The sequence below is a fragment of the Mesocricetus auratus genome, unplaced genomic scaffold (genome assembly GCF_017639785.1).
Source record: "Mesocricetus auratus isolate SY011 unplaced genomic scaffold, BCM_Maur_2.0 Super-Scaffold_100676, whole genome shotgun sequence".
NCBI classification, from domain to species: Eukaryota; Metazoa; Chordata; class Mammalia; order Rodentia; family Cricetidae; genus Mesocricetus; species Mesocricetus auratus.
Genome location: NW_024429266.1, coordinates 39,511,889 through 39,538,941, shown reverse-complemented (window position 1 = coordinate 39,538,941; position 27,053 = coordinate 39,511,889). Strand labels below are relative to the sequence as shown.

At 41.5% G+C, this 27,053-nt stretch overlaps 1 protein-coding gene across 1 annotated transcript in view; it reads left to right on the top strand.

Moving 5' to 3' along the window:
* Niban1 (niban apoptosis regulator 1) overlaps window positions 1-27,053 on the top strand; it is a 145,447-nt gene that overhangs the window by 51,299 nt on the left and 67,095 nt on the right. The window contains exons 2-5 of the mRNA XM_005071273.4: window positions 15,034-15,164; window positions 19,066-19,197; window positions 22,538-22,652; window positions 25,746-25,910. Of these exons, the coding sequence (XP_005071330.1) occupies window positions 15,034-15,164; window positions 19,066-19,197; window positions 22,538-22,652; window positions 25,746-25,910 (543 nt within the window). The remainder of the gene's footprint in view (window positions 1-15,033; window positions 15,165-19,065; window positions 19,198-22,537; window positions 22,653-25,745; window positions 25,911-27,053) is intronic.

Sequence of the window (27,053 nt, the reverse complement as noted above, 5' to 3'; positions counted from 1 at the left end):
GAATTCAAAACCCAGGGTTCACATGGTAAAAGGAGAGAGCTAATAACCCCAAGTTGTCCTCTCATCTCTATAGGTGCACTGTGGAACTGAATGCCCACACATAAAAGAAACAGCCTAGTGCTTTGGATCATGGAACATGACCCTGCCCCCAACCTAACACACACACTCTCTCCTCTCTCTCTCTCTCTCTCTCTCTCTCTCTCTCTCTCTCTCTCTCTCTCTCTCTCTCTCGAAGCATCAGAGTGCTTCTCTAATCTTTTCTTTTCTTTTTTTTTTGTTTGTTTTTTTTGTTTTTTGTTTTTTTTTTTTTGAGACAGGGTTTCTCTGTGGCTTTGGAGGCTGTCCTGGAACTCTCTCTGTAGAGCAGGCTGGCCTCGAACTCTCAGAGATCCGCCTGCCTCTGCCTCCCGAGTGCTGGGATTAAAGGCGAGCGCCACCAACACCGGCTCTTTTGTTTTGGTTTTACGAGACAGGGTTTCTCTGTATTGTTTTGGAGGCTGTCGTCCAGCCTGGCCTTGAACTCTCAGAGATCCGCCTGCCTCTGCCTCCTGAGTGCTGGGATTAAAGGCATGCACCACCACCGCCCGGCGCTTCTCTAGTCTTTAGAGTGCTAAAGGACATTAGTGAGTGGGTTTGTTAGGTGAGAACCCTGACCTTCCGGGTATGTACATTTCCAGGCATCTTTCTAAATGTCTATGTCTATGATTCGTTACAGATACCAAACTGGCTCTATCCTAAGAGTCCACCTGAGAGCCACGCCACCCACAGCTTCTCTGGCCTCTCTCAGATAGTTTCGGATTTAGTAGGTGGAAGTAATAGAGTTTTCTACTTTTTTTTCCCCCAAGTCACTGAGGAGAATCTTACTAACAGCAAGAAAAGAAAACACTGAGATATGTGGTCTGTATTCTCATTTTAAACATGAGAACATGAAAGTTTTTCTACAGACTGCAAAGATACAAGTTAATTCAAACTAATTAGACTCTCAAGCAAGTAACTGATGAGATGATAGATCTGTTAGCCTGTGTCACAGACAATGCTTCTATTAGACGACACATTTATAAGTCTAGGACATTTCTTCATTGTAAGTAATTACCTTTCTTGTAATGTGTGTATCCTTTATCTGGAGAGTTTCATGTCTTCTGAAAGGATTTCATTATATTCCCTTCAGCAAAGTGTTTAGGCAGATGGCTTCCACATCTGAAAAACATGTTCTAGAGATAAAATAACTTGCTTAAGGTCATATTCCTAATAAGCAGTGGAGCCAAAGTAATGGGATTTGGACCCGCAACTTTCTGTAGTAAACTCTGGTGCCGCTGTAAGCCCAGCTCCTCCGGCAGGGACCAAATCTACTCTGGGGAGAAGATTGAGGCCCTGCCCTGTGATAAGAAGGAACTAACTAGTCCTTTTGTAATGTCTTTGAAATCTCAGAAGCCTCCCATTGGGTGTGCTGGTGCCGGGAGTTCATGGACTCTCAGAGAGAGGCTCCATGGAGCATCTCAGAGTGACTTACTCAGAGGAAGGTAAACAAATGACAGCCAGAAATCTGGTACACAGAAAGTTACATTTCACAAAAGAAACACAGCTCTCCTCTGAGTCCAACCATAAAGCCTCATCTACCCCCAAAGGTGACTTTGCCAAATGTAAATAGCAATTCCTTCCCTCATCTAGATAGTCCTTCTTGTACTCTAAAATTTCAATATATACAATTGTGTTTAGTTCTTATTTAGTGTGTGTGTGTCACACAACCTTGTGCTTTTTTGTCTGTGTGTGGAGGTCAGAGGACAACTTCTGGCCCACGTCCTACCATGTGAGCCCCATCTCAAGTCATCAGGCTTGGAGGCAAGTGCCTTGACCAATGAGCTTACTCATCAGTCTGTGGAGCAATATTCTAAGAGCTGGTTTGAGGTGGGTGAGGTAATACATGCCCAGAAGGAGGACTGTCATAAATCTCAGGCCAGCCTGGGCTACACAGGCAACTCTAGGCCAGCCTGGAATAAAAGTGAGACCCTGTCTCAAAACAAAACAAAGCAAAACAAAACAAAGCAAAACAAAACAAAAGGTATCCATGCTAGTTTGCAAAGATCTGCAATGTATATTAAAGGAATAGTATGCCTGAATTAATAATATGCAATCATGACTACAATATTATATGTTATATGTAATGGCCATTTGAAGCTCTTCTGTGATAACTGTAACTAACATTTCAAGTCTCTGTGCTGGAAAGATTCTTATTCTGTGTTAACCAAACAGTATTCGTGGCAGGCACAATCTCAAGTAGTTAGGATGATGTTTTTGATTCTTCATTAATCCTATAGCTACGTAGCAGACACATCTGTTGTTGAAGAGGTTACAGGAACTTGAGGACAAGCTACTGATGCATCTGTGGATGAATAACAATCTCATATGATCCAATAGCATTGAAGAATGGTATAATTCTTATGAGGGTTAATGTGTCCACTTTAATTAAAATGACATGCAATTGCTCTGTGAATTATCATTCCATTCTGCAAATTTATCCTATGTTTTTCTATGTACCTGTGCACAGGGCCAAAAGGTTCCTATAACCTGAATAACTCATAATAGACAGAGCAAACTGCAGGTAACTGATTAAACTGGTATTTTCACTTTGGACTACATCATTATGGCCTGGAGGGCTTTTTCAAGCACAGTTTGCTAAGTTACACCTCCAGAATTTTCCATTCAGGGCTCAAGGGCAGACAGAATTAAAGCCCAGTCTGTGCTATGCTCTCCGTTCATGTGAGGCCGGGAGAGTCTTTGCTCATTCACTCATATATCATAAAACCATTAGTCTCATAGTAATAAATTCATTGCTATTCTGATGAAAATACCTACTATGTTTTTCCATTGGACTTGACATAATTTGCCATGAATTCATAAAAGAACATTGGATGAGAAGTATCTAAGAAAATTCGGAGAATAACCACATGGGAAGACATTGTTCTCCAGAAATAGAAATTAGTCTAATGTTATAATAATTGAGATAGTATGGTACCAAGAGTTCCAAAGTCAGTATTAGATCCCTGAACAGAGCAGAAAGCTCCAAGAAAACACTCAAGTAGGGAGAGTGTGTGTATGTGTTACATATGGAAAATATGGAGCCCCAAACGATATGTAAAACAAAGTCCACATTGTGAAAGACCTTCATGTAAAGGCACTTTTGATTGAAAATGTAGGAGACTAGCCCTGTGAGCAAAAGAGGAAGGAGGGATTTCCTAATGTAGACACAGCTTAGCTGTTACTTCATTAACCTCTACAACTTTTGCTCAACAGAACACCATAACTGAAGTGAAAAAAAACAAGCACAGATTGAGAAATGATACATTCAATGTTTATGTCTGAGAAGGATTCTTTTTTGTTTGTTTGTTTGTTTTTTGTTTTTCGAGACAGGGTTTCTCTGTATTGTTTTGGAGGTTGTCTCTGTAGAGCAGGCTGGTGTCAAACTCACAGAGATCCGCCTGCCTCTGCCTCCCGAGTGCTGGGATTAAAGGTATGCGCCACGAACACCCCTGAGAAGGATTCTTTCTGGAAATTTATAAACAGTGCTTGTACAGCAGTAGAAAGTTGTGCACTCATGGGAAGAGAAAACTGAATGGCCAAGGAACACCCGAGAAACTGTTCGACCTACCAATTATAACTTTTACATGTTAAAATAGACAATGCTAATATTTCTGAGGATTGGGATATAAATTGCTGCTGCCTTGTGGGAAGCTTGACAATATGGAGAATCAGTGAGATCCTCACACTTTGCCCCAGTATTCTAGATGAACATTTAGAGGAACTCACATGTACACACTGGGAGGTTCATGCACTAATGTTCATATCAGCATTGGTTGTTAAGTGTGAAAGAGGAAGGGAACCAAACCTTACTGTTAACTATTGCAATTAAAATGAATAAGCTAAATCATGGTGTATGCATGTGTGTCTATAGTGTGTTCTGAAGCATGTCAGATTTTCATTTTTGAATTGGTTGTTTTGAAATTTTTTTGTTCTATTCCAGTGGTCTGGTGTCTGTCCTGGTACTAGTATAGTAGTACAATACTATCTTAGTTTTTACAGTGGTAGAATCATGTCTATGATAACTGTAATTTTAATATTATATACATGTATGCACATATACAAAATGTAATATGGGTCAGAAATGAGGGAGCAAAATAACAGATGGAGTCAAGTTTGAGAGTATGCATAACAATGCTATTAATTATATAGGTACCACATAAGTTGATGGCGTTTAAAATAATTTATCGGAATAAACACTTATTTCAGCATAATGGTGCCAGGTGAAGTTATAGAGCATGATAAAACCTATAGATGGAGTTACAACATTTTGTCTAAAAAATAAGTTCCCTCTGGTGTAGTATTAGCATCTTATTTATCCAGGGAGACTTTACATAGGTAATACCTAACATATTATTCTATATGTTGGAAATATAAAGAAAACTCACAAATACACCAATAACTGTGCTAATGGCCTGTTCAACATATAGAGTAGAGACAAGAGAAATTTTGTTAAAGCCCTTTTCAAATATTCAGATGACAGAGTCGGTCCATGTTAATACCTCTTAACCTCAATTTGTGCAAAACAAATTTGTAATCACTAGATAAGAAAACTGACTTAATTAGTGCCTTTCCCAGGGGGCCTTCTGGTTCCAGCCAGCAAAGACTGCAACTTTAATTGAGATGCTGATGCCACTTAATTGGAACACCTGAATAGGATTAAAGTGTGCTCAGATAAGGCTAGTTGGTTTCCCTGGTACCCTGAACTTTGCTGGGTTTCTGCCCTTTTTTTATGTCAACTTCTGCCAACTGGAATACAGCTGAGCCAATGCTTTAATTCCCTTTCATAGATGGCCTGTTGGAATGATTTAAGTATGGAGTCCCTGATTTTCAGAGTGTTTTTTTTAAACCTATGTTTAGAACTTAATACACGGAGGCACTAGATGTTTGCATTGCTTTTAACTTATTGATCTAAAGTGTGGTGTCTATTAAGTAAAATAAATGGATGGTTGTGTTAGGATTCAATAATGTATTTCAACCAGTTGTATCTGATTGAATATATATGTAGTATAAAGAACTGGCCCATGCCATTGTGGAGGCTCACAAATTTCAAAGTCTGTTGGCAAGCTGGAGACCCAAAAAAGCTAATAGGGTTCTTTTAGTCCAAATGCTGAAAGGCTATAAATCCTGGAAGAGCCCAAAGGCTGGAGAGGACTAATGTCTTAGGGTTCCTTTGCTGTGAAGAGATTCCATGACCATGACAACTTTTATAAAGGAAAACATTTAATTGGACTGGCTTACAGGTTCAGAGGTTTAATTCATTATCTCCATGCTGGAAAGCATGTTGGCACACAGGCAAACATGGTACTAGATAAGCAACTGAGATTTCTACATCTGAATTGGCAGGCAGCAGGAAGAGAGAGGGAGCCACTGGGCCAGGCTTGAGCATCTGAGACCTCAAATCCCATCCCTACTGACACACTTCCTCCAACAAGGCCCCACCTATTCCGACAAGGCCACACCTCCTAATAATGTCACTCCCTATGAGCCTATGGGGGCCATTTTCATTCAAACCACAACTAATGTCCAAGCTCAGAGCATAGGCAGAAGAAATGTGCCTTACCACTTGAGAGAAGAGCTCATGCAAAAAACCCTTATAGACACTTTCAGGATAGTAGCGTCTGGGTCGGGCTAATACAAAATTAGCCTTCATGTCTTTTCACAAGGCTCCTTGGCCACATTCTTTTTATTACCAAGGACTGTTTACCTTCTTTCATAATAAAAGAGAAGTGTTTGTGTTCCTCCATAAAAATCGATGTAGGAATTAACAAAGGAAAATGCTCTTAACACCTTGGCACTGAGTTTTACAAATTTCACAAATGCACTATTACCAACTAGTTTTGTGACCTCAGAATGGGCAAGTTCTTTATTTAAAAAGAGGTGAGCACTTAAGACTACCATCATTATTCATGGAGTTCTGGAGGCCTGTGAATTTCACCTGTGAGGGCTGGGCTCCAAGTTGGGTTGATGTCATGAGGTCCTAGCACAGCTCTTAAACACCCTGTGAACTTAGTTTACAATTCCCTTAGAAAAGGAATGATTTGGGATGGTCTTGTGCTATCTAAATAGTTTTCATTTAGGAGTATGATTCTAAGCACATTCTGTCTAGTTTTAGGGTATCAGGAGTGGTTTTCAGTTGTGTGTCACAACTTGAAGTACACTGATTAGCTGAGCCAGGTGACCGTGTGGCATCTAATAAGTTTCCAAACCGTGACGTCTGACTTGTATGCTGAACTATATCCTAAACAGTCATTACTCAGATTCCATCTTGGGTGCTGTTTGGATTGCTATCAAGAAAGCTGTATACAGAGATGTGGCACCTGCTGAATTCAAGTAGCCAGCAGGTCTGAATCATTTTGGTGGTTCTCAGATCTTACAAATTAAGGTACATGAAATGTTTCTCATTACGGAGTTCCCTGTCAACCTTGTAGATAGTTTCAGAATGTTGGCTGGCCCACAGAAGGGTTGAATGTCCTACAAAGATTGTCATGGGGTCTGTTAGTGCTATCTCCTCCTCCCTCTTCTTTTGGTTTTTCTTTTCTTTTTATTTTTCTTTTTTGGTTTTTCGAGACAGGGTTTCTCTGTATTGCTTTGGAGGTTGTCCTGAAACTTGCTCTGTAGACCAGGCTGGCTTTGAACTCACAGAGATCCGTCTGCCTCTGCCTCCCGAGTGCTGGGAGCCACTAACGCCCGGCTTCTTTTTGGAGGCATTTTCCTTGTTTACCAAAATTAATCTTTACCTGTGCTTGCTACTTCTTATTACAACCCTTGTCGTAGATGAGCAAATATAAGCTTACCTGGGCCCCAAGCACTTACCTATAGATATTTTTCTTCCTCATTAATGACATGGATTCTTAAAATAAATAACTGATAAATATATTTTTGTATGTCAGGTGTTCTGCATATGGCATGGTGCATGTGGAGGTCAGAGGACAACTTTGTGGATTCAGGTCCCTCCTTCCACCTTGACGTGGGTTCTGGGTCAGATCCCCAGTCTTTCTAGGAAAGGGGCATTTCCTAATCAGCAATCTCACCAGCCCAAAATGGATCTACCGAGAGAGAGGAGACAGAAAATACAAAGTATATCAAACTGATAGATTTCTATGTGGAAATGAGGAAAGGGGCATAAGACAAAGGACATAGTTAAGAAGAAAAGCAAAGAAAAAGAGAGTGAGAAACCTACAAGGGGTAGCAGAGAACTTACTATGTTAGATGGGGAAGTTAGGAATATCTTGAGGCTTGGTTTCTGGTTTGTTTTGAGTCAGGTCTGAGGTTTTTGTTTTTTGTATTTTTCTTTCTCTTTTTTAATCTGTATATTACATTCACTTGCAAAGAATTTTGTAATGATTTTGGAACACTTTGAAAGCCTATGAAAAAGGATATGCAGAAAGACTTAATAATTATGATTAGATGTCCCCAACAGTCAAGAGAATCTCATTCTCTCTGTTACCGATTTTCAATGCTGTCCTTAGTCCAGAGGAAGTTGTCTAATGGACAAAACCATCATTCTTGCAGTGTCTGGAAAGTCAGCTGTCAGGGCAGTTTAAATTCCTTTTCACTCCTTGGAGGTCATGAGGCCACTTAAAAAAGTGGCCAAATAAATAAGATTTATTCTCTTTCATCAGATGTGTCATGAGACGCTGGAAGCATGCTGTGAGAAATGGCAAAGTGATCTTGAAAATCTCCAAGCACTTGATCCAAATGAGAAGGGGGGAGGGGAACAGGGGCCACTTTGTCACTTCTACCTATTGGTAAAGGAAGATGTGTGTGTGTGTGTGTGTGTGTGTGTGTGTGTGTGTGTGTGTGTGTGTAAATGTGTGTACAGGGCTGTGGGTGTGTGCGCACGCGCGCGCGTGTGCCCAGTATGTGTGCGTTTCTAGCAATACTAAAAGCTAAACAACAACAAAGCCAGAGCCCAGACCAGACTTTAGGGTTAGTTTTATACACCTGGCCCAAAGTGAGGCTTTTATTTTTCTATAGAATGAGGAAGTGATTGAAACTCATTAGATGGTAGAGTACCCACTCTACCATGAACTATTTATTTTCAAATATGTAGTGCCTATGGAACCTTCATTTACTTCTGTCTCTATCTGCTGACTGGAGCTGGCTCTTGTTCCCTTAGACATTATCTACAGGCCTTTAAGGACGGAGTTCTGCTGCCACATTACAAGATGCGGGGCCTTGCTCTATGGGTTTATGAAACATCAGGGTCTCTAGTGGTCTGAGGGCAAGTTCACTGCCAAATGTCCTCACCATTTTGGACATCTGAGTATGAGTTTGGAAACCCAGGACACTGGGTTGTGTTGCTTATTCCTAATATTCCTGCTTTTAATCCAGGTGCGTACTGAACCCAGAGTGATTTCTGGTGACTTTAATATGCTTAATGTAAGCTCCTGGAAGCATACATATTTGTGTGTCTCTGTGGATTAACATTCAGAGTAAATCACAGAGAGCTTAACTTGGTTTATACACATCTCACCTTTACCTCATGCTGGAGTTTTTGCAAGAAGCCCGTGGAATTTGCAGAGTCAAGGCTGCCCATGAATCATTCTGCCATTTCCTAGTGGAGTCTGCTAAAAGCCTGTCACCCAGCACCAGTAATAAATGTGTTCTCATTCTCTCCCCCCACTCTCTCCCTTTTCCACCCTCCTCCTCTCCCTCCCTGTCTTTACTTCAATTATGGAGAATCCAATTTATCCTCATTCTCTAAGGCATTTACTTGAAGAAAGAGAGTCCTTGGGCATCATTGTATGTAATTAGATTTTTGCACCTCTGTATTGTGAATTGGGATTTCCAATTTTCCACCCTAAGGTGTAAAGTTATGGTGCTTAGCAACCCAAGATCATAGCTGATGCTATAATTCATGAGGACTTATAAATCTCTACAATTTTAAAAACCCAGGAGAAATACACATTGGCATATATCATATCTTAAAATTATTGAAAATTTTGGAGGCATTTTTCTTGCCTTTACCTGAAGCCACAGCAGGTTTTTAAGAAACTGTACCAAGACAGCCTCCAAAACAATACAGAGAAACCCTCCTCGAAAAACCAAAAAAAAAAAAAAAAAAAAAAGAAACTGTACCAAAAGCCCACTTAATTTTCTCTTCATGTGTAGCTCACCCAATTCCCAGTGAAATATCCATCTTGTTAATTTTTTGATAACTATACTTTTATCTTTCATAATAGAAAACTAGCATTTTAAAAACAATGATTTTTTTTCTTGCTACAGGAAAAGCCATAGATCAAATGGTAACTAAGTAACACTGGATTAAAAACTGTAATATAATTTTAAAAGATTAGGAAAGAATACAACAAAGTTGGTGTTGGAATTATTTTATCTTTCGTGACACAATAGTATTTTAATTTCTTGTATCTTTTTATTATGAATTAGTTTCCTAAAAGGAATTGAAACAGAGGAACTTCTCCCCTTAAGAAGATTTTAGATTATTAATAGTTCCTGAAGTAACAGCTGGAATACTGAGGATGAAGACTAGCCTACTGTAAGCAGTATGATAGAGCAGAGACTAAGTAACTGGTAAATGGATTTGAGTGAACATTATGGCTGTGGGCACTATCTTTTAAAGAACTTTCTAGAGCAGTGATTGTCAGCCTCCCTAATGCTGCTGCCCTTTAATGGAGTTCCTAATGTTGTGGTGACCTCTCCAACAATAAAATTATTTTCATTGCTACTGCGTAACTATAGTTTTGCTACTGTTATGAATCGTAATATAAACATCTGTGTTTTCGGATGACCTCAGACAAATCCTGTGAAAGGGTCATTTTGCCACAAAGGGCTTGTAACCCAGAGACTGAATGAAAAACACACAAATTCAGGTTCTTCAGGCTTTATATATAAATTTCAGCCAGACTGCTACATGTTTTCCATCTTTTTGAACTGATCAAATCAAACAGACCAAGAAGTGATTGTTAATCATTTCAAATCTTTTTTCACGGGCAAAACTTATCTAAAAGCTTAGAAGGAATTAACCTGTAAGATTCTGACTCCTATAAACAAATATGCATTGGACTTCATGAGTGTATACCTTTAATAATAAGTAGTTAAGCCCCAAACCTTCCATCCTGAGGTGATATCATGGGTTTCATTATTACTGTGCATGCTGATTTTCTTTAGTCTTGAATATTTGCTCAGCTGTTCTCCCATCCATTCACCAAATATTTGTTGAGTGTACAAATACAGTATACCCTTGGAGGAGAGATAAGCCATATTTACACAGTTGTAGCAAGAGTGGCAGAATGCTAAGGCAGTGAGATTGGTTCCAGCTGGCCATGTCTGAAAAGGATCCTTTTGGGGTTGGCATTGGCTTCTGGGCTTGAAGAGCGTGAACTCTTATGGGGAGAGAGGAATAGATAATATGCACTGGGCAAAGTTTGGATTGAGTGGAGTGATACGACAGAAGACATGTGGGTTTGGGTTCTTCAGTGGCAGGCTGAGAAGTTACAGGCAGTGGGAACTATTGAGGGATATCACACAAGAAATGACATGGTAGGGCAGCTCCACGTCACTGGAATTTGGCAGGCCAGGACCCAGAGGTCCATGACCTTTGTAACTAATGAGATCTCTGTCCCTTTACAGCCTTAAAAAGAATGTCCCGACAATCTCAATGCCAGGAGACTGGTCTTCAGGGCAGACCATCAGTTTAGCGTGGTAGCTTTATCTCTAATGGGTCGCAGAGGCCATACTGTCATTGCCTCTTCTGTCCCATTATTCTCGACCCTAGCCCTTCTTAGAATTCACTGCTGCTTCATAAATGAAGTGTTTCTACAATCTTTACGGATCTGGGTCTTGGTCTCAGCATTCCCTTCCTCTGCTCTGCACATTTTACTCATGTTTTAGAGCAGAGAGCTAAGCATTTAACCTTGCCGTGCTTGCACAGAGCAAATTAGGAGAGTCTTATGATAGTGAGAGTTAATAAAGCTTGATAGACAATGAGGGTTGAGGTGGAGAAAGGGGGATGGATTCAAGAGACAGTGTCAAGAGGATAGAGATGGCTCAGCAGTTAAGAGTTCTCCGCTGCCCTTCAGAGGAACTGAGTTCAGTTCCCAACACCCATACCGTGAGGCTGGTAACTGAACTGCAGCTTCAGGGGATCTGGCATACTGGTCTCTGGGAGTGCCTGCACACACTAGGCATATACTCACACAAATTTATATAGAATAGAGACAGGATCTGACTGAACCTAGGCGTCAGAGAGAAGGGAACTGAATGGGCACTGAGATTTTGAGTCTGTGTGTTTGAAAATGGTGTTGGAAGGGCCCAAAGATGCCTTTTCTGTAAAAAGCCAAAGCAAAGCTAGAGCTGTGTAACAGGACACTTTCAGAAAGAAAGACGTCACACTGAACTGGGGGGCAGGGAGATAAGGGAAATCCAGTATTCTGGAAACTTGAAAGCTGGAAAGAGAGCTGATTTCTGTAGAGTTTATTTTAGGGAGCGCTTATGGACTCATTCACTTATTTGAATGTTTTCACAAAGAAATGCTAAATAATACTTAAATGTATCAGTTAACAAATAGTCAGGTGCTGTTTTAGATACCCTTTAAAATTATTTATTTAAGTTTACTTTATGTGCATTGATGTGAAGGTGTCAGATCTCCTGGAACTGGAGTTATAGACAGTTGTGAGCAGCCATGTGGGTGCTGGGAATTGATCCAGGGTCCTCTGGTAGAGCAGCTAGTGCTCTTAACCATTGAGCTGTCTCTCCAGCCCCTAGATACCTTTCTTTAAAAACATGTGTAATATTTCATTTCCTCCCCATAAAATCCTGTGATGGGGGTTCCTCGTTATTTTGCAGGTGGGAGGATTGGAGCTCAGTGTAAAACAGATACTAACTATGCTTTTGCTTAGACTTGACTCATGCTAATATTTCATGGAGTTGGGTGTTTTTTTGTTTTGTTTTCAGTTTAGTTTTTCTTTTGAGATGGGGCCTTACTTTATGACCCATATTGGCATTAGATGGCTAAGTGCTGCAATTTCAGGCATGTACCACTATGCCTGGTATTGTGCAGTCGATTTTTAATTCAGGGATACAAAGAGGGCATCTATGGAAGAGTGGGTAGCTGTCTCTGGCTAGCAGTGGGTGGGGCAGCTGCTCTCAATCCTGCAAGCCAAGACGTGTCCACTGAAAAGTACAGTAGACAGAATTTCTCCTGGTACTTGGCTTGGTCCTTCATCACGACCATCATCCCCCGCATTTTACTCACTTTCAGTTAACTGTGTGCCAGCAATGGCACCGAGTGCTTTACTGAGTTATTTTGTGTGATTGTTTCAATAACTCTGTGAAGCCACCACCATTTTTCATGTGAGAAGAAAGAAAAGGTAACTCCTATGAGGTCACACAACCAGCAAGTGGCAGAAATACTTGAGCCCATCTCTGTCTAACCCCAGAGTCCGTCTCCCTACCACACTGGTACTTTGTCGCAACCCCAGACTTTGTTTCTGTCCTCAAAGTTTTTACATTGGTTGCTCCTTTGTAGGTCCAGACAATCTGATGTCTAGATGCTTTGGAGACCAGCTTTGGTTTCTTTTCTTCTTGGGTTTGTGTTGCCATTAGCCCTCTTACTTACATTTGAGCCAGTCATTAAGAGAATGCAAGAAATCTGTAATCTTTTCTTTGTGTGACTTGGCGGTGGTGTGCTGATAATGCATGTGCAGATACTCAAATCCCAGAAACATTTTTATCATGCTGGGGGGAGGGGCATTAAGACATCTTGGTAGGATCAGGGGATACCTGCAGGAGGCTCGGTGAGGTAGTAGAATATTGGCTTTAATAAGCTTCACAGAAATCATGAAAGGACAGCCACCTCCTGTCATTTCATTCTAGTGCTTGTAAGAGAGCAAACACTAGCATCAATAATTAGCCTGGCTCTCTTCAGACAGACGAAACAGTGCTTTCCTGGAATAAAAGGGCAAATTTTACTCATCACTTACATGTTTCTATAAAGTGAGACTCACTGTCATTGTGGGAATTCTCAAAGATGCCCCACTCCTATGTAAGAAAATTATAGACAAGGATATGGGACTACTACTTATGCGTTGTAATACAAGCGAATAAAATAATAACCAATTAGATGTGCATAAAGCCTGAGTGTATTAAAGTATTATGCAAATACCGATTAATTGTAATACTATAAACTCAGGGAGCAAGCAAAAGCATGCCAGATTGAAATTACAGGGGCGTTTATTTGCATTTCCACAGAATCTATTATTAGTGGGTCTAAAAGGACCTTACAACTAATAATTACTAAAGCCCATAAATATAACCCCTAAATGTCATTTTATTAAGGGAATACAAAAGAACTGCCTTTTCTCATACACATTATAAGAATGAAAAATGCCCAAGCAAAAGTAGGCGTGTCTGTCTATAGAGGGTGTTTGCACACATGGGTGTTTCTGTGATTTCATAGGCACCAAACAGGAGGCTTTGGGATTCAAGGTTCTCCTACTGAGCATCTCCGTATACCTGGCTCAGATTCCTCATTTATTTCTGAAATTTTACATGCATAATAGCTCTGTTAAATCTTGCCAGCAAGTTATATTTTAATATTTCTCTGTCAACTGAAATATCAGATTTGACAAACAAAAGTGAAGCCAAGCCTCTCATGAAGCATTTTAAAATATTTTGGGGAATATTTCTGCTTTATTTTCCCTCAGACTCCTATCCTACCTATCCCATGTTGTAACTGCTTGTCTGAATAGATGGTGAAAGCTGAAATTGGTACGTGGGAACAAGGATCCGAAATGCCAAGAAGCTTTTTAATCTGACTCAGAATACCCTTTCTCTATTCCTCCTCCTGTGCTCCCCCATGCCAACCAATGGATGGAAAGACAACTCTTCCTCCAACTGCAGGTCCTACATGATTGACAGCAGAATTCACCCGTGGTATCAAGAGACCAAAATATCATTGCTGGTCAGGGTGGTGATAACCTTCAGGATTATGCTTTAATGTCCCCTAACTCAAAGAACAATGTGGACTCAGGAGCATGTCTCCGTCCCTCCGTCCCTCCGTCCCTCCGTCCCTCCGTCCCTCCGTCCCTCCGTCCCTCCGTCCCTCCGTCCCTCCGTCCCTCCGTCCCTCCGTCCGTCCGTCCGTCCGTCCGTCCGTCCGTCCGTCCGTCCCTCCCTCCCTCCCTCCCTCCCTCCCTCCCTCCCTCCCTCCCTCCCTCCCTCCCTCCCTCCCTCCCTGTGTGTGTGTGTGTGTGTGTATGGAGGTCAGAGGTGGATGTCAAGTGACTTCCTCAGTTGCTCTCCACGTTTTTTTTTTTTGTTGTTGTTTGTTTGTTTGTTTTGAGACAGGGTTTCTCATTGGACCTGAATCTGGCAAATGTAGCTCATCTTCTAGCCAGCGAGTCCCTGTCTCTCTGTCTCCATCTCCCAGCCCCAGGTTTTTTGTTTTTTGTTTTTTTTTGTTTTTTACATGATGTTGGGATCTAGACTCAGGTCTTCGCGCTTGCATAGGCAGGACTTTTCCAACTGAGCCATCTTTCCACCTCTGTACTGTGTTTTTCTCTTGGACTGTGGAGGCAAAAGACTCGAGGCTCAGCTTTTAGGTGCTGAACCAAAAAACGAGAGATGTGGAAGGGTGGGCTGTGGGATTGCTGTCGTGTAGGAGGATAAATACCATGCTAGAGTGGATAGGAGGCAAGGTAAACTATTCCTACAGTCACAGCAGTGAGTAAAATGTACACCGAATAAGACCGTTTCTACTACTGCATGGTCCCTGGGGACTCTGAGCACTTCAGAGTGACACTAGAAAGTAAGAGAGGGTTGGGAGCAGGTGAAGCAGGTAGCAGCATCCCCAGAATTCCCAAGTAATACAGGCCGGTAACAAACCTGGTCAATGGTGGTGTTTGAGAGATTGGGGGGGGTATTCAAAGTAGTTTGATATCTATTCTGTAAGGCATGCTATATTTCAAAATTCTGATTTTTGTATTTTTCCAGGAAAAACCGAGGCTTCTATCAAAAACTTCAGTCCCTACTACAGCCGCCAGTATTCTGTGGCTTTCTGTAATCACGTACGCAGTGAGGTGGAGCAGCAAAGAGATTCAACGTCCCAGCTCCTGAAGACGAAGGTAGGATGCTGCTAATATTTCAGTGATCTGAATTATAGTTTTTGAAACTACACTAAAATCATTTTATGCTAAAAAAACACTGCCTTAATGTGAGAATATGTATGATTTCTTGTTTATTGTGTGATCTATATGAAAAAAAGCTAGATGGGTTCAAATCTCATTATATACAATTTTTTTCCCATTGATGTTTTGATACCAGGAAATTTAGCTTGCTGTTGTGAAGTTCAGTCTAAAAAAAATTATGATTAGGTTTGTTTTGGTCAACGATCAAACATGATTTCCTCTGAAGCATCTTTGATCTGGTATGTTTGTTTCAAAACAAGCTCCCTACTTTCCTGGAGTTTATGTTAAAATGTAGGAGACGGACAATAAACAATGGGAGAATTGACAGCAGGTGATGGTGAGGTAATGATAAAAGCCACAGAGAAAATGAAGCAAGAGTCTTCCTTGGGGGATGTTGGTTGGGAAGGAAGTCCTCTGTAGAGATGATGTGGTATCTGATGGCAAATAGCCGTGGAAGGAGTATCCCAAGAAGATGGAGCAGGAAGTGGAAAGACCCTCTACTGAGACTACCGGCCTGCTGGGAGCTCTGCGAGTGAGGGGGAGTGGTGGGCAGTGACTGCATGGAGACAGGAACCAGAGCCTGTAGGTCCACTATAAGGGCTTGATTTTAAATGTGATGGGAAGTCCTGTGACAGGGCACCAAATATAGAGTGTCTAAGTTAGGGTTTCTATTGATGTGAAGAGACACCATGGCCACAGCAACTCTTATAAAGGGAAACATTTAATTGGGGCTGGCTTACCATTCTGAGTTTAGTTTATTATCATCGTGGTGGGAAGCATGGGTGTATGCAGGCAGACATGGTGCTGGAGAAGGAGCTGAGAGTTCTCACGTCTTGATCCACAGGCAGCAGGAAAAGAGAGACACACTTCTTCCAACAAGAACACCTAATGGCGACACTCCCTATGGGGGCCATTTTTATTCAAACGACCACATAGAGAATTTGTGTGTGTGTGTGTGTGTGTGTGTGTGTGTGTGTGTGTGTGTGTGTGTGTGTGTAGGTGCCTAGGGAGTCCACTTAGGTAGAGCTGGAGTTACAGGTGGTTGTGAGTCATCTGGTGTGGATGCTGGGAACTGAATTTGGATCCTTTCCAAGAGCAGTTAGCACTCTTAACCACTGAGCCAGCTCTCTAGCTCCTGAGATGGAGATGGTGGTGGTGGTGATGGTTTTATATGCATCTGTGGATGTGTTTGCCAGGTGGTTGGTTGTTTTGACCTGGAGCTCAGGAGACAGTTGTAGGCTGGGATTGTTAGTTTATAACCAAAAGCAGGAGGAAGGATGGAGACAGAAACACCAGCCTCAGCAACATTTGTAGATCCCGAAGAAGAGAGAGTTCAGACAAAAGCACTCAGAGGAAACACCCTGAGAAATAGGAGAAATGAGTCAAGAAAGGAAGGAGCAATGAGTGGTCCAGCGACAGCTGAGAGGCAGAGTTAACCTGAGAATTTAACAGTGTGGGGATCCCACAAAATAGCCTCAGAATTTAGGGAGCATGTCAAGGATGCAAGTTCGGGGGCTAGAGAGATGCTTAGCAATTAAGAGCACGTGTTGCTCTTTCAGAGGTCTTGGGTTTGGTTCCAAGCGCCACAGGGTGATTCACAAAATCCCAAACTCCAGATCCCAAGTTCCCAAGGGTGTGATGCCCTCTTCTGTCCTTTGTGGGTGCCAAGCACACACATGGTGCATAGGCACACACACAGGGGAGCCACTTGTACTCATAAAATGTATAAAGAAATTTAAAGAAAGAAAAGAAAAGGATACAAGTTCCAAACAGGTGTGGTGGTTGTGACTGTAGCTCAGCCCTGGGGAGACAATGGAGAGAAGATAGCTTGATCCCAGGACCTGGGCACCAGTCTGGACAATAGACTCCTGCCTTAAGCAAAACCAGTGCAAATCCTGAACCTAGAGACTCAGACACGGTAGGTCTAGCAAGAGACTACAGTTTTGATTGAGTGGCCCAGGTCTGAGGAAAACTGCAGGTAAGGACTATAAAGTTGCTTTCAGCCTCTTTTAAAGAGTGAAGTCCTTTTTATCTGTTAATAAGGCGAGATAGGAGGTTGCCTCTTCATCTGTCAGGACAGTCTTCAAGCCCTGGAATTCGGAATGGAATTTATTTCATTCCTTAGATGAATCTTAAAAGAAATAGGCCCGTCTCTTCCATATGAATCATATATATATATATATGTATGTATGTATGTATGTATATATATATATATTTAAAGTGATACATTTTGAAGACAGTATGTTTGTTTAACAAGGAGAATCAGTGTGATGCCAGTGGCATGTAAGACAAGAGGCACACTCCTGTGTGTTGCAATAATATGGGAATTAGGTAGCAAAACAGGATGAGGGTTTTCCTTATACAGAAAACTCAGTAAAGATCTAATGAGGAACCTAACAGAAAATTCTCTATGGCGCATACGCCAAGGCTGACGAGAGATGCTCATGAATGCAAGAAGTTGAACTGATTGTTGCTGGCTTGCCTTGTTTTTCAACCAAGATGCAGTCCTTAAAAAGCAGGGAGATGGGTAAAGTGTTCATAGCCTAGGTCCCTACTGCTTTTGGAAAAGATAGTTGCTTTGAACTGTCAGTTATTATTTGTTTGGGGCAGCGTCTCTCTATGTAGCCCTGTCTGGCCTGGAACACTCAGAGATCCACCTGCCTCTGCCTTCCAAGTGCTGGGATTAAAGGCGTGGGCCACCATATGTGGCAGAACTGTCAATTTGATAAAGCTTAGAATCACTGGGAAGAGACCGCTAATGAGGAATTATTTGCATCAAGTTGGCCTGTGGACTTGTGTCTTAGGTACTTTCCTCTTGTTGCAATAATACACCATGACCAAGGCAACTTATAGAAGAGAGTTTGTTTAGGGCTCATAGTTCCAGAGGGCTAGTGCCCATGACCATTGTGGCAGGCAACATGGCAGCAGTCAGGTAGGCATGGCACTAGAGCAGTAGCTGAGAGCTCACATCTTGAGATACAGCCACAGGCAGAGAAAGATAGAGACTTGGAATGGTGTAAGCTTTTTGAAAGCTCAAAGCTTGTCCCCCTCCAACATACTTTAAAGCCACACACGTCCTCCATCAAGGCCACTCCTCCTCATCCTTCCCAAGCAGTTCCTGTGGGGGTCATTCTCATTCAAACCATCACATTATGCCTCTTGGAGATTGTCTTACTTGTCGATTGACATGGGAAGAATCAGTCTCCCAGCACCATTGAGCTATGCAAGAGAGCAAGCAAGCATGCAAATGCTTGTTCCCTTTGCTCTTCACTGGATTTGATATGACTAGCTGCTTCAGTTGCCACCGTAAATTCCCTGAAATGATGGACTGTAGCCTGGAATTGTAAGCTAAACAACATCTTTATTCTTAAATTTGCTTTAGAAAGTCAAGGTATTTTTTAAATCATGACAGAAGTGAAACCAGGACAATAGGAAAACAGCTGACTGATTCTAGAACTAACCTTGAGGCATGTCAGTGAGTTGCAGTAGACAGCTGTACGTGAACTCATTGCACTGCCTCACTCATTCTTGTCTACATTTTATCAAGCATTTATTAAGTGCCACATGCATGCAAAGGGATAGTCCTTCTACCACATGCTCTCATTCCTAATCCATGTATGGGGGAAATGAGAATCACAAAAATACCATGTGACAAGTGTCTGCCTTTTCTTTAAAGGAATAAGAAGGGAATTTTATGGTATCTAAAAGAAAGCAACAATTTCCCCAGTATCGCTGCATACCATGATTTTCTAAATTATTCCCTGAATATCATGAATAATGTATTGTTAGCAAGGTATATTATCTCTTGTGACAACTAATCATAGTCATCTTCTTTAAGCCTCCGTTGGAACCAGGAACTGTTTTGTATGAAGCTGAGCTCTCACAGTTTGCTGAAGACATCAGGAAATGGAAGGACAGATATGTTGTGGTTAAAAATGACTTTGCTGTGGAAAGCTATGAGAACAAAGAGGTAAGATACGCCCATGCTACCCCCAGTACTTGCAATAACTCAAAACTTTGGCTGTGTTAATTGACATGCCTGGCCTTGGCAACTGATGGATTGGGTACTCTTCTCAATTAATAGACATTTGTTGAGTGTCTACTGTTTGCCAAGTGTCTTATACGGATCTGAATGAACAGCAGTTGATCAGACACATGCCTGCCGACTAGGGAAGAGATAGGCTTGGGAAAAGTGGTGGCAGACGAGTGTGGGAACAGGTTGTGCTAAGTGACTGTATTTGGTGTAGGAGGCTTTTCGGGGATCATTCATTCAACCTCAAGGTTCTTCTCAGTCCCTGGCTTGTCACTGTTCCCTCTGCTTTGTCTCTGTATTGTCCCACCTTAAACATCACATATGATACATGGCTGAGAAGTTAGTATTCGGTAAGACAGTGCCTGCATTTGCAGGGTTCCCACAAAGTGCACTCTGGATATTTCATTGCACTTAGAGTTAGGGACTTATTTAGTTAAACCTTTCCTCATCATTTGCCTTGTCTGTACAAAGGCAAAAAAATGAGCCTAGGTTTGAAAAGCATCCATACATGGAGGACTTCAGATTTCAATGCTCCCGCTTTCTTCCATCCTAGAGAGGCTATGTGCAGCTAGATTAGAAAGGACACCGAGGAGTGAATTTGGAAATCCAAAGTTTAGGTCAAGTTGTGCCACACACTAGAAGTAAAATGTGGACAAGAGACTTACCTGTCTCTGAGCCTCAGCTGAGCTGAGGAGTGAGTACCAATGATCACAGTAGATCCTTTGAAACCTCATATCATACACATTTCTTATCCAAAGCCAGTCTCGAGTACCTTTGAAATGTTCACCTATATTAGGATTATATTCAGTCCACAGCCCCAATTGTCAACACACTATAAATTATCATAGGCTTTTCATAGATATCCTAAAATGTCCCCTTAGAAGGCTGAGGAGGTACAGAATCTCAATGGGTAGTTAACATTATGGGCTTTGAATTACACCTTTGACAGTTACCAGATACATGCTTTTAGCTAAGTTATGTATCTCCTTTAGCCTCAGTTTTCTCTTCTCAGAATGGCAAGTAGAACCCCTTAGAAAGAAATACACGGATACATTGAAACATCAAGCAAATGGCTAGCCCATGGTTTAGTCCAGAACAGAGAAATTGTTGATATGATTGCTACTAATTGAGAGACCATGTTATTAGATTTATTGAATTTTCCTTTTTTAAAATAATTTTTATTTTATGTGCACTGGTGTTTTGCTTGTGTGTATGTATCTTTGTGTGAGGGGGTCTGGTCTTCTGGAACTAGAGTCACAAACTGTTGTGAGCTACCATGTGGGTGCTGGGATTTGAACCCTGGTCCTCCAGAAGAGTAGCTGTACTCTTAACCATTGAGCCATCTTCCCAGCCCAGATTAATTGAGTTTTTCACCCACATTTAACAGTAAAAGAAATTTCTTGTGAATTACATTTTGGTGATTTTCTTTCTTTTTTCACATTTGGAGATGTTTTCCCTCAATTTAAAATTTATTCTCTCTTTTCTTTGATCATTATTTTCAAATAATTTGTTTAGGTTATAAAGTTATGATGAGTAAATTTGATAATGATTAAATAGTTCTAAAAACCACCTGGGTATTTAAATGAAAAGACCATGTAGTTTGTCATCATTGTTGGACATTATAGCAAGGTCCTGTTTGTTAATTTATAGAAGTATTTCTTAAAATCACATGTAAGAGTTAGACATTAGCTGGAGAGATGGCTCAGTGGTTAGGAGCACCAGCTGCTCTTACAGAGGACCAGGGTTCAGTTGTCAGCGACCACATGGCAGCTCACAACTGTCTGTGACTCTAGTTATCTGACACCCTCACACAGACATACATTCAGATAAAACATCAGTGCACATAAAGTAAATATAAATGATTTTAAAGAGTTAGACATGACCTATTTGCTAATGTCTTGTTATTTGTTGAGAGTCCAATTTGGTAGTGGCCAGAGGGATAGCAAAGAGTTCCCATTTCATAATTCATCCTAATTTCACTTACACTTGCTAGTGGCTTGATAGATACAAGGATGAGTCTGGAATCTGTCACTCACCACTGGGCCATTGCATGTTATTGGACCTCTGTGAGTTTTAGTATTCTCACTTGTAAAATGGAGGTAATATCTAATTTATAGTGCTGTTTTGAGGATCAAACGATACAATGTATTTAGAAGCTTATTATAACCCCAAACAAAATTCTCAGTTGAGTCCTGTCTGAATCAATTGCTTCACACTATCTCAAAATCATCGTAGATTCTTCTGCTATGCTCTGGGTCCCCAGTGTGTTTGAGTAGTGGATTGCTAGTTCTTCCAAGTACCAAAGTTTTGTAGCACTCCGTGTATTTGTTTTGTTTGGGGCTCTCCAGGCACCATCTTACAGATGGAGAATGTGTTATTGTTATTTTGGGTTTGTTGCCCAGATCAATGTTATTTTAGATATTCCCAAGGGCACATTTTAGATTTTGGGTCCTACAGCTTCTTGGTTTCAATTCTCAACTAGCCCTCAAGTTGCTACTTTCAATAATTTGTCTTGACGACCAGCCTGCCCATCAGAGGCACACACTTGCATTTCATCTCACCTGTTTGTCCCTGGGGTATGTCGGCATAGGCACTTAGCGGGGCACTGGATCTCATTTGTGTTTCTCAGACAGCAGAATGGCTTATCTGCTGGCCAGAATGTCTGCTGATGTCATAAAACGGCATTTCCATCTCAATGACTTCATTGCAAAAATTCCAGCCATATCTGAGGACAAATGACCGCGCGCTTATTATGGCAACATCTTTTTGTTTTCAGTGTAACTCCATGGTAACCATCATTGTAGTTACGTGTAGTTACAGTGTTGCTCAGCATCTTATGTGACTCACGTCAGCAGAGTACTTTGTGCAGTGTGCGCGCTAGAGAGAGAGAGAGAGAGAGAGAGAGAGAGAGAGAGAGAGATTGTGAACTTTGTGGTTATCAAAATGAGTCAGAGACATCAGTGTCTGAAGTGGAGAACATGATACAGACATAGAGTTACTGATATTCTGTTTTACCACTTAAGAACAAACCTCCCGGGAGTCTCCTTGGCATTAGGAGCTCTGGTTTACCATTGTGAGAGTGACCATTAAACAGAAGTAAAAAATACCACTTTGTAAGCAGCAAGAATGCAAACCAATATATGTATGTATATAAGTAAATGACATATATCACTGGATATATGTGTCTGGACTTGTTTGAGTTTTAAAAAATATTTCTGACATTTTTTTCAAATATATGTATTGGGGGAGATCATTCATTCATGTCTTTTCTTTTTAGGCCTATCAGAGAGGAGCTGTTCCTAAAAGCCGAATTCTTCCAGCTGCAGGCAAGGTCTTAACCTCAGAAGAAGAATATAATCTCCTGTCTGATAAGCATTTCCCAGACCCCATTGGTAAGTAGCTTTGTCTTTCCCTGTTTGGAGACTTGGAAGGTGAGTGATGTAGAATTTAGACCAGTGATGTTGTTAAACAACCCACAATGCATAGGGGTAGTGGCCTAAGGTACCAGTAATGCCAAGGTGGAGGAGCCCTGGGCTAAATCCAGACACTCCATATTCAGAAAGTGGAGTTTGCTTATGCTAGGTCGACATCACACCATTTCTATTCACATCCACAGAGCCACACAGGCAGTTTCTGTGTTTATGGCATTGGAAATATGTTCTTGGTCAGGTATTTTAGAGCTTTAGGGATAGACTGTAGAATTTGATAACAACACTCAAGACAGCAGAAATACACAAGTCAGGCATCCTATGTGACATGTACAGTTTCATTTTTCGGTAAGCAAGTCTTGACCTGCTAGGGATTATTTTCTCATTTTATAGTGATGTGCAATAAAATATTCTAAATTGGCAAAAACCACACACATTTTAAATAAATGCTACAGGAACTCATAGCTACAGAGTAAAAGGAAGCGCTGCCTTTGTTGTCGTGTCTATAAATAGCGATGCATTGGCCTGAGAACTGGGGCGTGGCTCTGGACATGGTTCCCACTGTGCCTTAGCCAATGTTTTCAGGGCAGCAGGCCCTGGCTTCTGTTTCTTCCGTTTTAAAATGGAGCCTTGAACTTGAAAATTTTGGAATAATCTTTCCAGCTTTAAAATTCTTTTGATTCTCATTCATTTCATTTAGTTTTATGTAGAGAAAATGATGGATACTATATAGGCTAAATAGGACATTTCATAGAAATTCATGAACTGTGCATAATATAATAACTCCATCTGCCTTTGTGTAAATCACACCACACATTCATTACTTGCTTTCTTGAAGAGAGCCCTGGGTCTTATTAATGGGCATCATCATTTCATTAGAATTTGTGGAGAACTATATAATCATTCCACCAGTTGTTATTCCGGTGTAGATTGCTTAGTGTGGTGTTTTTAATAATACAATTATAGATAGTACATGGACCATAAAACTAGATTATCAAATTATTACTAAATAATTCAAGCTGAAGCAATGCTTTGTGCTCCCTGCTTAGAAAATACATGCCATTTTCTTCCAACATCTACCTATCTGCCATGTTGGCTGTGTACCTTCAGCTAAAAATGAGAATATAAGCATGTTGATTCTTGAGACTCTCTCCAGAACTTTCCAGTGTTATCTGTCAGAACAATACACTCATAGATTTACTGTTGAAATCATATCAGAAGGAATGAAAAGCATAAAGCTCCTGTGACTCATGCCTAGATAGCCCAGGGCTTCATGCATAGCATTTCAATGACTATTTTTATTGTATGGTTTGGCCTGCTGAATTTTAAAAATAGAATATTCCACAGTAGATCATTTGTGAAATAAATCAACTCAGAAAAAAATGTAGATGGATGGAGTCTAGAAAACTGTTATGGAGGGTTTAGTGAGAAGTAACTAGAGGTTAATATGTTTGGATTTTATAGGGACTCCTGAAGCATTTGAATATAGAGTCAGTCAGAGTTCCTTTTTGCCGTTTGTACAAAATTGTGACATCTTGGAAAGGGCATGAAGACTTGCTTCATAAACCATGTTAATCAGATCTACCCCATGGTGTTCTACCTGGAAGAACAAATTTAAACACGTTTTAACAGGGAGGCACTCATGTTGCTTGAGGAGAGGCACTGGATGCGTGGATCAATGTATGTTCTCTGTGGAATGTTCTGCCCGTGTGAACTGTCGGAACTGTCCCCATGCTTTACTACAGTGAGTCAGTCATTGGTATTTCATTAGTTAGAACCTGGTTTCTGCACATGATAACATTCAAGTTATTAAGTATGCAAGGTTTTATGATATTCCTCTAAGTATTTGAGCGCTGCTCCAGGATTAGTGCGGCAGGCACACATATTTGTCACTTGGACTCCCCTGGCTTTCTCCTCTTTTAAGTTTGGGCACTTATTAGCACTTGTTATTCTAACAGCAATATGAGTACTAGAGCTATGGCTCCTTCCATGTAGCATGAAGGAGAAAGGGGAGGAAGAGGAGGAGGTGGTTGCTTTCCTAAAGGATTGCCTGCATGAGGTTTGATATGGGAGTTCAGGTTATTTCCCATTGGCCAGAACTTAGGAGCAGTGGGTTACCATGCTGCAAGGGAGGCTGGGAATGTATGTGAAGTCTGCATTCTCCAGTGCCTCTTGCTCAGTTAAAAGGCAAAGCTTACAACCACACAGAAGGGAGAGTCTCTTCCGTGTGTAACTGCTCATGTGATTGTGTGTACATGCATAGATTCCTTCTTATGTTCTGGGTGTTGTGCTGAGCACTGGAGGGTTCAGCTTGTGTTTCCAGGCCATTCTGTCTCTTGCCTTCAGATTTCAGGATAGTGGAACCAGGTTCCTGTACTTGTCTCAACCAAATCTATTCTTATCTTGGGTTATTAATTTTCCAGTAGCTGACTTAGTTCTGAAAGCTTCCCTTGTGATCCATTTCTTGGTATGCCCAGCATGCTCCAGCCTCTCAGAGGCCCCCGTTTCCCTCACAGGGCACACTGTAGTTTCTGTGTGCTCCCCATGGCTATGGAAAGAAGTTGGATCTTTTAACCAAGTGTGATGTCCCGTGATAGGTAGGGATGCAAGGATTAGGCTGGGTATGTTTCTGAAGAGAGGCATGGTTTCACATGAGTTTCTCAGAATTGATTTTGAAGAAATAGTTAGAGCCCTCCTCCTGTGTGTGTGTGTGTGTGTGTCCACGCTCGCTTGCTTGTGTGTTGATAGAACTGAACCCAGATATTGGGCAACTACTCAACCTTTGAGCTAGACCCGTAGCCCCCTGGGCTTGTGTTTTCAGGGCTTCTAAACTTTTTGAGATCAACAGAGCATAACTGTTCATTCAACATGATGAAACTGAATGCCTCCTAGTATATTACAACTCTGCTATGGGCTGAGGATACAAGGATATGTCAGAAGTGGCCTGCATCCTCCAGGAGCCACTGTTCAGATACTTGCACAGACTGAAATGAATATTTACAGACCGAAATACACACTCATGCTTTAAAACAACCCGTGCTTCCATTATTTCTCTAGCTTCCAGTGAGAAGAACTCTCAGCCCTTCGTGGTCCTGCCCAAGGCATTCCCGGTGTACCTGTGGCAGCCTTACCTCAGGCACGCCTACTTCTGTTTCCACGAGGCCGCCGAGCAGCAGAAGTTCAGCGCTCTTCTCAATGACTGCATCAGACACCTCAACCACGGTAGGTTCTGCCACATTTTCTGAACTGCCTCGGTTAGTCTTTTGTCAGCATAATTCTTAGAGTCTCAGAGGGCATTGCACCCGGGAAAGAAAGGGGGGCTGTGGGCAGTGAGCATTAAACACAAGGAGCCTGAAGGCTTGGGGAACAGAGCGTAGAGTGTGGTGGCAGGTGCAGGCCTGTTCTAGGCTGCTTTTTCTGGTGATTCCCTATCCTGGCCATTCGGTTACTTGTATAATTTTTCCTGCTCCATTTCCCTGGCATGTTTATGGAATTTGTTTGTTCATTTTTGGGGGGGTTGTTTGATTTTGAACATAGGGTCTTGCTATGTAATACTAGCTGTGTTGATACTCACTATGCAGCCTGGTCTTGAACTCACAGTAAACCTCCTGCTTCAGTCTCTCGGGATTACGAGTGTGTCCCACCATGCCCAGCCTTCCTGATACTTTTAATTATATGGCAGCAAGAATGTGCCAATTGACCCTGGCAAAGCCCTAATCTCTATGTCATTTTTCATTTATTTCTGTGTAATGGTTACTCAGTTAAGATCAGTGGCATGGTTCATTGTAGTCTAATACTTGTTTTTCAATTAGCGGTCATGTTGGTTAGCTTCCTATCACTGTGGCAGTGAGGTTGCTGTCTGTGTTTGGTTGGTTGGTCCTGTTGCTCTGGGCCTGTGATGAGGATGCACATCTCAGCAGGAGAGAGGAGGGGGCTGGGGTCCCATGATCTGCTTCCAGGGAAGGTCCTCAATAATCTTCAAGGCCTTCCAACCATTGCTGTATCCCTCTGCCACCATCGCAAAGCTGTGGACCAAGTCTTTAACACACAGCCCTTAGGAGGACTTGCCCAAACCACAGAGGCAGTTCTTAAAACTTGAAGGGAGGTAAGAATTGTAGCTCAGAGGTTAAGAGCACTGGCTGCTCTTCCAGAGGTCCTGAGTTCAATTCCCAGCCCCCACATGGTGGCTCATAGCCATCTGTAATGAGATCTGGCCTGCAAGCATATATGCAGACAGAATACTGTATACACAATAAATAAATCTTGGGTGGGGGAGAATTGTGGGGAGAACCCAGTTCAAGGCCAGAGAGACAGCTGGGTGATTAATGAGTGTCTGCTACTCTCAAAAAGGACTATAGGTCACTT